Genomic DNA, 14,485 nt, shown 5'->3' on the forward strand with positions numbered 1-14,485 from the left:
AGGGTTAAACATTTCAAATAACAGTATTAACTGTTCTTAATGGTGCAGTACGGTGTATTTTTAACGGTGGCTATAAAATAAAAGGAGATAAAAATAAAGCAGGATTCAGGGTATTAACAATGAGGCGGGACCGTCAATTTCGTTTTCACATTCACGCAAACGCGTTGTAAAAGTTTCATGGGCCGGGGGCTCGTGCCATCCAACACTCTTTAGGGGATTTAAGCAGTGATCGATGAAATCGTTGCATTTCGCGGCAATTCGCTGCAGCCTCGCCAGTGGTTACGAACGACCGCACGCGTCACTCGTTCGGACACGTTGGACCGTAGCGAAACGCGAGCAAGCATGGCCACAATTAATTTGCAATTGATTATACGGGCTGCGTTTTAACGTCACGTAACAAGCAATTCGTATCAGCCGCTGGTCATATTTCCGCATTATACTTCGTCGTCAAAATATTCAAGAAAATTACGTAGGTCCTAGCGAAACGCAAATTAATACGAAATCGTCCAGAAAACAGAATATTCTGTCCACCATTTTAAACGTGGTACCTTAAATTTCACATTCGCAATCAGCTACCTTCAACCCTCCCTCCAAATATTGATTTTCGTTTATAGGTTATTACTTCATATACAGGGTGTTCGGCCACCTCTAGCAAAAATTTTAATGAGCGATAGTAGAGGCCAAAATAAGACGAAAATCAAGAATACTAATTTGTTGATGGAAGCTTCGTTAAAAAGTTATTAACAATTAAATTCAAAAATTTCAAATCGTTCTGGAAAAATTATTTTCGGTTGCGGGGGTCAACTACAATCATTTTTGGTGAGTACACATACCTCCGAAATCCTATCTACTTTCGAGAAAAAAAATCGAGTAGGTGCTGAAATTTTTCGGTGAAAAACAATTTTTCAAATCGTTCTAAAAAAATTATTTTCGGTTGCGGGGATCAATTACAATCATTTTTTATCATTACACATACCTCCGAAATTGTACGCACTTTCGAGAAAAAAATTCCTTACTGAAAATCCAATTAGGTGCCTAAATTTTTCAACGGAGAAAAAAAATTGCAAATCGTTGTGGAAAAATTATTTTCGGTTGCGGGGGTCAATTACAATCAGTTTTTGTCATTAGACATACCCACGAAATCCTGCCTACTTTCGAGAAAAAAAATAGAGAATGTGTGAAATTATTCGAGAAAATTAAAAAATTGCAAATCGTTGTGGAAAAATTATTTTCGGTTGTAGGGTTCAATTACAGTCATTTTTGGTGAATAGACATACCCCCGAAATCTTGCGCATTTTCGAGAAAAAAATTCAGTAAGGGCGGCACTTTAAACGTTAATAACTTTTTAACGAAGCTTCCATCAACAAATTGGTATTCTTGATTTTCGTCTTATTTTGGCCACTGCTATCGCTCATTAAAACTTTTGCTAGAGGTGGCCGAACACCCTGTATATTGTTGACTGGAAACAATGCGTGAATGTGTTGTTAATAATATTATATTATTCTACTACTGTTCTCTACAGTAACTTGTTATATCATTCCATCTCTTTTAACGCGTTATCTGTCGAATCGGTTTCGTGAATTCTTTCCTAAGAATCGTTTTCGTATTTCCATATTTATATTTTTAATCTAGCGCGTTGATTTTTACCCAAGTTGGCTAAAAGATTTTGCATAAGCTATGCGTACAACGATATTGGATTTTCACGTGGCGTTATTCGTGTGTAAAAGTTAAATCATTATATCAATAACCATTATATTTATATACTTCATTTACAAATTGTCGATATATCGTCAAATCGTTCAGGATACCCATTCGTTGGACAATTCTACGTCGATCCGCGTTTGTGAAATAAAAATATACGATGAAATTTGATCATTTCACATTAAAACGAGCATTGTTCGAAATAATATCTCGAATTTTGCTGAAATTGAAATATATTATATTTAGCGGCATTTAAACGTTGCATGATTTCTCAGTTATGGAAATTATACCAGTGAATACAAACGAAAATAAAAATAATAGGCCGCTTAATTGGACAGGCAGCGAGGGTAGCAATATCGAATATAATATTTAAAAAGAGTTTAATCTCCACCTAATACGTCGTCAGCCTATATTGTTCTGTTCTAATATTTCATCCATTTAATCCCAGATTTAACTCTGTTATTAAATCGAATATATTCTGGGTTAATTTTCAACCTAGGAACGACATATTTTTATCCATCGTGAATAGCATCGCGAATAGTAACGCGACAGCCACATTATTTTTCGACACGGACATATTACATTTTCCTCAATGTCAAACTACTTGAAAAAATGTCAGTTGTCAATTTATTCGATAGAATATGTCATGTCAAGTGATGCACAAATTTTTTTTACTAAATTGTATAACATATTGTTGGGTTAATGAAATTGAATACTTTAAACACACAAAGTAAACTTATTTATTAAACTTGAAAAAATGATTTAATGGAACATGTCATTGCAGAATAAACGATACGTACTACTTAGCACAAGAAAAACTCTCTATTCTTTTTGGGGTATACTCAGCGTCATCTTCGGAGTATGCAGGGGAAATCGTGATTGAAATTCCAACACATATGATAACTTTTTGTTTATTGCTTCGACAAAGACAATCAGCTATAAGACGTATTATAACAAATGCCTGCAGTATATAACTTTTTAAAAGTCAGAGATACTCTTTCGTGCTTACATGCATAATTTAATATACTCCTGAAAACACATAAATAACGATCAAGAATATTCTTACAACTGTAAACTATTTCCTAAGTAAAAAAACTAAATTTTACTGATATTTAGAATCGAGGCTAACGAGCGAAATTCATGGTGTTTCAGATGTCCTGACAGCGGGCCCCGGGCCACCAGGATGCCGACAGACGACGACTATGGCCGAAGAGAACGTCTCCTACTGCACCAACACCCGATCACTCAGTACGGGTCCTCGTCATCTCCGGTTCCAGGAACAAACGCCGGCACATCCGGAAGCGTTGGCTCCCAGATCGGTTCCAACAATTCGTCGGACTGTTATAAGCAGCAACAACAACAAACGGATCTACGAGTCAGCTCGAATGTCTCGAACGCTTCTAGCCAAGATCGTTACCAATCTGACCAACAAAGCGAAGGAAACGAGCACGTCGATTATGGAGGCCGGGAACGAATGTCGGGCATCGATCGTTACGACAAGTCGACGGACAAACCGTCGATCGACGATTTCCCCAAGTCCTGCGCGGAAACGCGTTCGATACAGTCGAGCTGCGAGCGATTCGGCCACTACCAGAACCAGGAGAGATTCGGTCAGTCCTCCCTGCAGGTGCATCATCAGTACACGGCAGGTAGATCGACCGCGCCTGGACAAACGTTATCGCAAAACGTTCTGGTCGAGTGTTTTCCGCGGTTCAACGAGCTCGGCGGCCTCCATGGCGATCAGAGACTGTCTCTGGCCCCCAGCGAGCGCTTTCAGCAGGCCGCGAACACCGTCAACGAGCTGGTGTCCGCAGGAAACGAGTATGCGAACACCAACATCCTGGTGTCAGGCTGCGCGACGAGTCCTTTCTCGTCAGAGACGTTCCCCTCTCCACCATCGCCGGCGCCAGCGAACGATCGCTTCGTGCCACCACCGCCTCTGTCGCCCAGCCCAAGCGAAAAGTATGCCTCGACCCAGAGTCTGGCTGGTTATCCTGCTGCTGATAGGATTCTGCCCCCAGGTTCTCCAAGCACCAGATACGGCGGGAGTACCGCGCCAGCCTCACCGATGCCAGCTAAGGAACGATTCACCTCGGCGGAACGATTACTGGCCAATCAGCAGTCGTCGAACGCCATGCACGAGTCCAAGGATCAGCAACGATACACTGGGGCCAGCGACCGGCTGTTGTCCGGCTCGTCGCCGGTGCTGGGAAGCCTTCAGGTCAATCTACAAGGCGACAGGAGCAGCGTATACACCACTGGCAAGGATTCCACTGGCTCGCGATACGGCGCCATATCCACGGACAGACTGCTCTCTTCATCGCCTATACACGCCCCGGTGCCAGAGAGGTTCGCGAGCAAATCGACGGACAGGTATCTCGGAGAATCGTCGGTCTACGAACGATACCATCGGCAGGAAACGACACCGATCGTTCATCACGATCGTTACTCGACGATATCATCGAGCACCGAGAGATTCCTCTCGAACTCACCGAATCCCGAGACCTCTCATCAACGATACTCGTCGACGGAGAGGTCTCTGCAAGTATCGTCCAACATCAATGAACAGAGACGCTTGTACACCGATCGCGGCGTCGAGACGGTTTGCCAAAAGTATACGGACAGATCCAACGGATCGCCGGCGCCCACGGATTTCAACAGATACTCCAGCTTCCAGGAAGTTGGGAACGGTCAGTCCAGATACGTCGCCACCAGCGACCGTTTCAACGACTCCGCGATACAACGGTGCGGCCAGTCGCGATCCAACGACAGATTCTGTGTGTCCAACGATCGCTACTTGGCCACCTCGTCGCCAGGACACGACGGGAAACTCGCGACCACCGACGCGACCAGGTACGCCGTATCAGGATCCTCCACCGAACGGCTGCTCTCTACGACATCCTCCTCGTCCTCCTCCTCCACCGATACCGTCGCTCGGTACCACTCGTCCTACGCGAACACAACGGCCACGCAGTCGTCGACATCCAACGACCGTTTCACCTCCATCTCGCCGACCCCCGAGACGGCGAGCAACAGCCTCAGATCGGGATCAGGAGCCGCGGGAGGAATGGGCGGCTCCAGTTATCAAAGTACGAAAAAAACCGCCGTGGACAAGTACCTCCAGGTGTCCAAGTCTGTGCAAAGCTATGGCACCGACCGCTACACCGTGGGTAATCCCAGCGATCAGTTCGACAGACTCAGTCAGGACCGTTACGACAGATTCTCGACCTCGGTCACCGGTACCACCGACCGATTCGCTCCATCTACCGTCTCTTCTGATCGTTTTCATTCCACTCCTGATCGATACTCTCCAGCGCGTACCGCGGACAAGTACCTGTCTCTACCTAAGCCGAAAGATCGATACACCGGTCGCATAACGCCGATCTCCTCGTGCGGGACTTCCGTAGCCGTCACGTCCTCCGATCGAACCTACAGCTCGTCCAGCGCGACCGGAAGCTACGTTCCGCCGACCGCGCACACACCTGTCGAACGTTACGTGCCTCAACCACCGCCAGAGGTTCTCTATCCGGATAGATACGTCGACAGGTACGTACCACCTTCGGCGCACACGCCCACGGATCGTTACGTACCCACAAACGATCCCGGTGACCCGTACATGAGGCGAGACCTCGGATTCCATCATCATTATCGGCTACCACCACCTGCTGGCTACCCGTACCATCAGTCGCATTTCCGACTTCGTGGTTTCGCGTACGCGTCCCCCGGTCGTTTGGGCGGCAGTCCTGGTTCCAGTAGCTCCAGCAGCTCCGCGTCTAATCAGAGGGACGGTTTCTCCATGTCGCCGTTGCTCAGACCCAAGGTGCGTGCTTCTGCGGTCGAGTTCCCGACTACGTCCACCAGTGTCGTTCGCCACGTGTGCACTAATCCGCCATCGTGCTGTAACGAGGTTTCCGGGAGCGGCCGGACGTGTTGCCAGGCCATCAGGAGGTCCTTGCCGCCGGGGGCGCTGCCCTCCATACCTACGCAGACTTCATGGTGAGTCTTTTTCAACGCAAAATTTATTATAGTAAAATTCCGATTATCCAACATATGAAGTGATAAAAACGAGAAATATAATCACAGACAATTTTTCTGGAGCTCTAGAGCTCCATTACCATTTTCGCGTCACTCGTAATATTACCAACAAGTTACAGAAATTAACACAAGAGGAAGCAAGACTGAAAATAAAATTTTAGTAGAATATTTATGGTCGGATATTACATTTTCGGTAAGGAATTTTTTTCTCGAAAATGGTTTTGATTTCGTGCGTATGTCTATTGACCAAAAATAATTGTAATTGACCCCTGCAATCGAAAATAATTTTTCCAGAGTGATTTGAAACTTTTTAATTTCGCCCAGACATTTAGGCACCTACCCGTCGATTTTTCTTAAAAATTCGTTTCTGATTTTTAATAAATTTGTTTGACGCGTTACAGAAAAGTTGTTTAGTACTTTTTTTGTAGATACCCATGGGCTCTACTTCCCTCCAAAATTTCATTGAAATATATTTACTATTATAGGAGTTATGGTCGTTTGAAAATTGGACCATTTTTATGGAGTTTTTCTAACTTTACTGGGTCAACGGACAACTTGTCCAATATTTTCAGAATTTCTACATATGCTTCATACAAATACGCGTTGTTTGCATTTTGAAACATTAAAATCGACCAATCCGTTCAGAAGTTATGGTGTCTTAAACATTTGCATAATATTTCGGAGACTCATTTCAAGCTAGACATGATATTTTCAGTAATGAATTTTTTTCTCGAAAACACGTAGGAATTTGGGGGTATATCTATTGACCAAAAATTATTGTAATTAACCCCTGCAGCCAAAAATAATTTTTTGAGAACGATATTACAAAATTTTTTTGCTGAAAAATTTCAGCACCTATTAAATGGATTTTTGATTTTGGTTTTCAATTTGTTTGACATTTTACACAAATGTTGTTTAGTACTTTCTTGTAGGGATCCATGAGCTCTATTTCTGAAGTAAATTTCAATGAGATCCATTGATTATTGTAGGTGTTATAGGCGTTTGGAAATTGGACCATTTTTATGGGGGGTTTCTAACTTTACCGCGTTAGCGAACGACTTTTCCAATATTTTTAGAATTGCTACATATTCTCTATTAAAATACGCATTATTTGCCTTTTGAAACATTAAAATCCTCCAATTCGTTCAGAAGTTATGATGTTTTAAAGATTCACATGGAATTTCAGGGAAACATATCAATGTATGGTCAGACATTATATTTTCAGTAATGAATTTTTTTCTCGAAACTGAGTAGGATTTCGGGGGTGTGTCTATTGGCAAAAAATGATTGCATTGGACACCCGCAATCAAAAATAATTTTTTCATAACGATTCAAAAGTTTTGTTTTCCGAAAAATTTAGGCACCTACCCCGTGTTGATTTTTGTTTTAAATTTGTTTGTGATTTTTAATAAACGCAGCCATAGATAATGTAGTAATACAATTTATTAATCAAAAATAACGTATATAACATTCCTAGGCTTTATTTGTCAACTGTTTAGTATCAACGTCACTGCTGGATGCATGCGATTGTGCCTTTTTTGTTTGTGTGTAGTATATTCCATAACATGTACCGAAAAATAGTAGGGGTAAATATACTGGATAATCGGAATTCTACTGTATTTAATAATAGAAGTTGATAGCATTTTGGTCTTAGTACATCATTTACCTTTTATATATTATGCTTATAATCAAGTAGAAACTACAAACGTTGATCGTATTAAGCATTTTTAACACGTTGACTGCCAATCCAAACCTTTAGAATTGTTTACGAAACCAAAACTTTGATTTTAGACAATTATAAACTACATAACTTAAAATTAGTCTCAGTACTTATAACCTCGCTAAAATTCATGAGTCCCATTCAAATTTATTTACTTTAACGTTTCAATTTGAAAATTATGTTAGTCCTGCCACCCATATGTGGATGGCGTGGCAGTCGCAGCATTAATCGTTAACCGCAATAATACTGATCGTTCAATCGTTGAAGACTAAGCGTGTATACATTTGTTCTGTGTTTCTGAAAACGTTCGAGGAGCTTTGAATGATTCAAAAATATTTTCCCTAATCGAAAATTATAAACCCGGAACGCAGTGTCTGGGTAAATTCGGGGAAGATGGGGAACGATTCCAGAGCAGAAGAAATTAGTTGCCGCAGAACTAGAAGTTAGCGTGCAGATAAAAGGAGTTGCATGCGCCTGGAGCTCAGCCGTGTAGCTTGGGATTAAGTAATACAGGGGATCCGGATTACGCGTCCCCGCAATTATACGCCTTTATAATAAAGTTCACAAATTAGAATGGCGGAGTCTTAATTGCAGGATGAGTATTATTTACAGCCGAACAGAAGGGACTTTTCACGAGGGGTTTAGGTGGGAGTAACGTGTCCGAAACGTTCGCACGGTCGCGACTGGATTTCAGTTTTCTTCGATATTAAATCTCGTCGAGTGAGATTACATTCGCGCAGCGTGCGGTTCAACTTTCCACTCGGTACACCGAAGTATGTTATGCGTGAATTTATGGCGCCCTTAATATTCCGATACTGACCACGCGCAAAATATGTTTGATCGTTAACGTGGAAGAGCGCGCCATATTGGTGTTCCGCTGAAATTGATTAAATTTGGAATTCGACGTTAAATTGAGATTTATCAGCCTTCCGGTGAAAATTTCATTCCGGAAAGTTTTTATTCGGTGCTCGTTTGATACTGGCGGCTGCTAAATTTAATAAATTAAAGAAGTTGACTCAGCACGTTCGACGTACATACTTCGTACGCGTTGAAACCGTCGGCTCATTCGAGGAAACTAATCACTCGAATATGAGTTCCGTATAAAATTTCTGAAATTAATAATTTACTTGCTATGAAGAATCAAAGAAGTTGAGTCTTGTTTTCCAGGCGACATATAATTGGGACACGGATTAGTGTTCTAGAGTTCGTAACAGTAGCTGGAATTCGCGAACTGTTTGATGACGCTTTGTTTCACGGTTGATGATCACTATTTAAAGCGTTACATAAAAATGAACTGGAATGTAGGCCGTGTCCACATTTAGCAGTCGCGCGGAAGCTGCGAGTGCAGAAAGGGCCGTTACTTTCGTCGCAGTAATCAGGTTAATGGAGTATCGTGGCCCACTTTATTTTTTCATCTTCATCGAGTCTCGCGTATCTCCGTAACTTCGCAGTGTCCCTTTCCCGCGTTTCAAAGTCAATGATGCATTTCTACCACCCAAAGCTCTCGCTTGCCTATGCGCTTCAGAACCTTGGAGATTTTTTTTAGAAACATTGTCTCTGGTATGCGTGCGAAATTTACTTCGACCTGGAAAAAAATTTAGCCCTTCCCTCTTTAACTCGCGTTACGGTTTCACTTTGAACCGTATCACGGTTTTCTATTTAATTCGTTTAACGCAACAGGGGCCTTCGAACCCGTGGCACGCGAAATGTTTCGATTCGCACGCGATCGAATTCGAAACAAAATGAATTTCAAATTTAATATCTTTTTGTTCGTGTATTTTAGTCTCGGGAAGAAATCTTACTAACTTCTCGGTACTAAAATATAAAAATTTCTAACATTGAAACTTGATGTAAATTATGATACAAGAATTTTGTATATTAAGCGACTTACACTATGGTCATCGTCAAAGTATTATGTATACGCGCAAAGCTGTTGGGGATGTCTAAGAGCAGCGTGACAGAATTTTGCGAGAAAAATTGCACGCTTTTCTATTTACTCCCAAACTAACCCTTTTGAAGGTTGGGGAAACGTCACAATCGGCTTGACCAGCACAAAGCTTTCGGCAAACTCGTACGGAAAGCTCGCGAAGGGGTGGAGTCGATATCCCAAAGCAAACTGAACACTCAGCGGAAATACCTTGCCGACGTAATCTCTTCGACCCTTTCAAACCCGAAAGGTATCGTCGCCCTTCCGTGTCTTAGTTTTCGGCTGTCGGTGCCATCGCGTTTTCCGCTTTCGACACCCCCTGTCTTCCGACGTGAAAATTTGCTGACTAAACGTCTACGTTTTGGTCAAACAACCGCCGACTAACTGGGAATCGTCGCTAACGAGACTCGATTTGCAACGATGTTTCGCGTTTCAAACAACTGCTTTCAAAAAGTATCGAAACTTGTTCGTTCCAATCCTCCGTTAGATGCGTTGAATATTTAGGATGGTGTAACACCGATTGCACGTGTATCAGACACGCGTTTGGTACAGGTAATTGAATTAGTTACACGATATTAAATTGGCTGGCAATAGTCCGACTAATTGCGGCCAAGGCGGTCAATCTTGGACATTACAACCCCAAGGGGATTCAATCAACAATTCAGTTAGCTAGAAACCTATTTGTACATGGTATTGCCGCAGGTGCTATCAACAATTTGAATGTTTATGTTAAAAAAATAGTGGAATATAGTTTAACGGAATTATATGTATTTTGTAATTAGTGGTAGAAATGTTTCCATTGCATTTAAAGAATATATTTGGAACGTTAATATTCTAAAGTAACGATAAGAAAGGTATAGTCTATCTAGTTCTTAATAAACTTGATGCGAAAATGAATTAGATATCTAGAATGACATTTTTTTATACGAGCTTTTTTCTTGAGAAAATAACATCTATAAGATTTAAGTAGAATAGCCAAACGTGGCTGACCATTACACGTGATTTCTACTTGAAATCTACATAATAGCCAACTCCAATAACTCTTTTTAATAGAATCATTCAATCATACTCAAACACAAACGTACTCCATCACTTTTCAAAACCTATTTTTTCGAAAACCCAGTTTCGCGCGAAAACATGTTTTTTCTTCAAATATTCATGTTATTTTTTTACGAAGGATTCTTCGTTTTTTTATTGAACTACAGTTTCCACTTTGTTCTGTACTCCATACCGGCTTTATTGTCCAAAATACAAAATATTGTTTGGATGTTAAAGATACTTTATTACGCCATGGTATACAATTCTTTTTGATTTATTTTTTGAAACACAAAATACGAAATATGCTATTGTAAATAAGAAAAACATTTTAGCTTTAATGCAAAATCAGTGGTAAACGAAATGTCATACATTTTACGTCAGAAAAAAGTTACTTTTATCATCAATTTTGAGATCATACATAGTTTAGCAGTTTAGTGAATATCGTAAGCCAAGCATTTGAATTTTACAGTGAGACGTAATGACCTCAGAAATTAAAAAATATTAAAGCTTTCAGGCTACACCATGCAGCGAGTTTGATATTAAAGCAAAATTCCCCCGTGGTCACGCTACTTTCTTTTTATGCTACTTGCGCGAAAAACACGTTAACATATTCCAGAGACGTTTCCGTGAGTTACTTCTTGTTTACTTCGGCATCTGCTTACGTTTCCTCGAGTCGTGATGCTCCACGGAATGGAACCTCCTGTTTCTTCGTGGTTTCCGGCAGTTTCCGCTATCGCGAATTTAAAATTTCCAATCCAGCCAGTAGCGAACATAACCGCGTTACAGCAGATTCTCATTTAATCACTCGATCAGCCGATTGCTCCGGTAAACATGAAATTAGCAAACTAATGAATGTGCAAGCGCATTCGGAACGCAATGAGCTTTAAATCGTTGACTGTTGTAGAAGATGGTACGTAGTTCGCGATAGAATCGAAACGGGAACGGTTTTTTGCAACAAAGCTGCGGTTATATTATTATGTTTCGATGTTAAGTCTACAAAGGCAATTGTACGCGCATTTCGAAACAAAAACTTGCATTATTAACCAATGAACGTTTTCTTGAAAATGGATTCTTTGACTCTCTGGTTCCCTCAAGGCGCGTTTTTTCCGTGAAGAAACATCGTACGAAATTTTTCTCGACCAGAATACATCCTTCTTCGTAGGTCAGAAAGCTAAAACAACAAATATAGCGAATATTTTAAGCTGACGATCGATCATAGAATACATTTCAGCAAGTTCGACGAGACTTCATCTTTCATGCATGAGAATTTTCGTCTTCCTCGTCCGCCTAGTTTCGACGAAGTTCGGTTCTCCGAACAGTAAGAAAAGATCAACGCGTGAAAGTTTAATCCGCGGCTGCGATACGGGCTAACGAGACGATTAGACCGATGTAGCTATTTTCGAAATTAGAGTAGGCGGGATTACGGTTGCGTAATTTTGCCTGGTACGAAGCATAGTCGGGAAAAGGCGCACTTATTGTGCAAGTTTTGCTGTCTTTCTTCTTGCAAAATCCCTAATAAGGTATTACTCATGCGCTACGAAATAGTTAGGCGATAAACTGGAGTAATGGTATTACGTTGAAAATAGATAAAGTTGTAAATTCCTAAACTGTTACATTAGTCTCTCATAATAAAATATTTTTTTGAACATTAAACGTCTCATTTACCAAAAAATTTAAGATCGTCGTCCGTTTCTTTGCTGAAACGAAACTCGATGGACATTTTTTCGTGGCAAGTTACTTTCCGGCTCGCGTTCCATCCGGAAACGCGTTCCACCAACGCGTAAATTCAACGTCAGCGCAGCATCCGCAAAATTAATGAAACACTCGCAACTCGGATGAACTTTCGATCGAACAAACTGAAAATTATTTACACGCAGACGGTGGTTGCACAATGCCATGCGTACGTCGCGCGTCGAATCCTGCGAACATTACGAGGCGTGGACAATTTATCAACGTCTAACGTGCTGTGCATTTAGGCACCGCCGTGTGCGTAATTGCTGGGCAAAGTGCAAACGCGAATCGGCGGTTTGAGAATTAACAGGATATCGATCTTGCGACGGGGTTGAATGTTCTCCGTTTAATGAAGTAAAATCTGCTCGTAAATCAAATGAGCTTGCTGGGGAACGAAACGAAGCAGGGTAGATTCTTATACGAACCTTTTTAATTGTTTTAAAGTTCAACGTTATAAAAATACTCAGCGACTTTCGACGCGTTTCGTATATAATGAACAGGTACGCGATTTCTCTCAGTGATACTCGAGCATGAAAATCGCAATATTCCTCGATCCAACGATCACCGTGACTCGTCATTAGCGACACCTGCGGCGGCGTCATCCAATCTCGGGTTAATCGAGTTCCATTTCACGCAGGAAAGTCTCGTTCGTACGATTCGACGGGACAAGATTTTAATAACGTTCCAGAGCCAGGCGACGGCGCGGGTGGCCGTTTAATAACCATAATCGTGATGTTTTCAAAACACCGTGCTATTCGTAGGCGGCTCACGGACCGGCAATTTTCACGGGCGCGGAATAAAAGGCTTAATTGGAAGGGATGGGTACGGGACTCACATGGGAACGACCGGTGTCAGGTTGCAATTTCGTCTGACAGGGTCAGTTGGAGCCGCGAACACGACATAATTAGCGAAGTTGCCAACAGCACGTGGAACGTCGTTGTCCCTGGAAGACAACGTCAGCATGCCTCCCTTATGACTTCCGTGTCGATCCAGCCACGAGGGTCCTGGGCTCTAATGCCTTCTTCGATCTCGTACCTGCTCTCGCGAGCTGCCTCTGCTAGCTTCGTTGCTGAACGCAGCATCCTAATGCCTGATAGTCGCTAGAAACTTTTGCTGTCGATACTCGTGTCGATAGTATCGAGAGATTCGAATTTTAGATCATAGGATCCACCCATTGTCTTTCTAACTAATATGGGAAGGATACAGATTAACCCCTGCGAATATTTTGACGAGCTTTGTCTTGAAACTTCAGGGTCTCAAAGTTCAAAGTCTGTATCCTTAGAACGTGGCAACCAGAGAAAGGAGCAGTTGCCAAACTGTTCAAATCTTCGTAACTTTCAGAATTTTTTTAATTCGCCAGAAATCGAATGATACTAATTGTTGTAGGATTTAACAAAGAGAATTGTATTTGGGACAAATGTATAAACGATGTAATTATACAAACGAATTTAAAACACATCACGCCCACAATCTTTTTACATAAATTAATAATTAGCAACACAAATTAATATTATACAGGATATTCGGTAAATTTGAATGGGAGATTCTAGAGGCCAAAATAAGACGAAAATCGAGGATACTAATTTGTTGCTTGAGGCTTCGTTAAAAAGTTATAGAAACATTTTCGGCCACAAAGTATATTATCGGTAAAGAATTTTTTTCTCGAAAGTACGTAGGATTTCGGGGGTATGTCTATTCATCAAAAACGATTGTAATTGACCCCTGTAACCGAAAATAATTTTTTTAGAACGATTTGAAATTTTTTTTCGCCGAAATATTAGGCACTTTCTCGAATTTTTTTCTCGAAACTGTGTAGGATTTCGAGGATATATTTATTGACCAAAAATGATTATAATTGACCTCCGTAACCAAAAATAATTTTTTTAGAACGATTTGAAATTTTTTTTTCGCCGAAAAATTAGGCAGTTTCTCGAATTTTTTTCTCGGAACTGCGTAGGATTTCGAGGATACATTTATTGACCAAAAATGATTATAATTGACCCCCGTAACCAAAAATAATTTTTTTAGAACGAATTGGAAGTATTCAATTTCGCTGAATTTCAAGGGAATCATCTCATTCATGGTCAGGCATTGTATTTTCGGCAAAAAAATTTTTCCTCGTAAATGCGTAGGATTTCGGGGGTATGTCTATTCAGCAAAAATGATTGTAATTAACCCCCACAATCGAAAATAATTTTTTCGTGAATGATTTGAAACTTTTTAATTTAATTTTTTAATAACTTTTTAACGAAGCCTCAATCAACAAATTGATATTCTTGATTTTCGCCTTATTTTGGCCTTTAGCATCTCCCATTAAAATTTTTCCCATGGCT

At 41.1% G+C, this 14,485-nt stretch overlaps 1 protein-coding gene across 1 annotated transcript in view; it reads left to right on the top strand.

Annotated features, from left to right (window-relative positions):
• LOC122401181 (inactive rhomboid protein 1) overlaps positions 1-14,485 on the top strand; it is a 327,337-nt gene that overhangs the window by 149,564 nt on the left and 163,288 nt on the right. The window contains exon 3 of the mRNA XM_043403149.1: positions 2,854-5,697. Within this exon, the coding sequence (XP_043259084.1) occupies positions 2,885-5,697 (2,813 nt within the window). The 5' untranslated portion in view covers positions 2,854-2,884. The remainder of the gene's footprint in view (positions 1-2,853; positions 5,698-14,485) is intronic.

Source organism: Colletes gigas, unplaced genomic scaffold (assembly GCF_013123115.1).
Source record: "Colletes gigas isolate AHSC1104 unplaced genomic scaffold, ASM1312311v1 Colletes_gigas_Sc00022, whole genome shotgun sequence".
In the NCBI taxonomy this organism is placed as follows: Eukaryota; Metazoa; Arthropoda; class Insecta; order Hymenoptera; family Colletidae; genus Colletes; species Colletes gigas.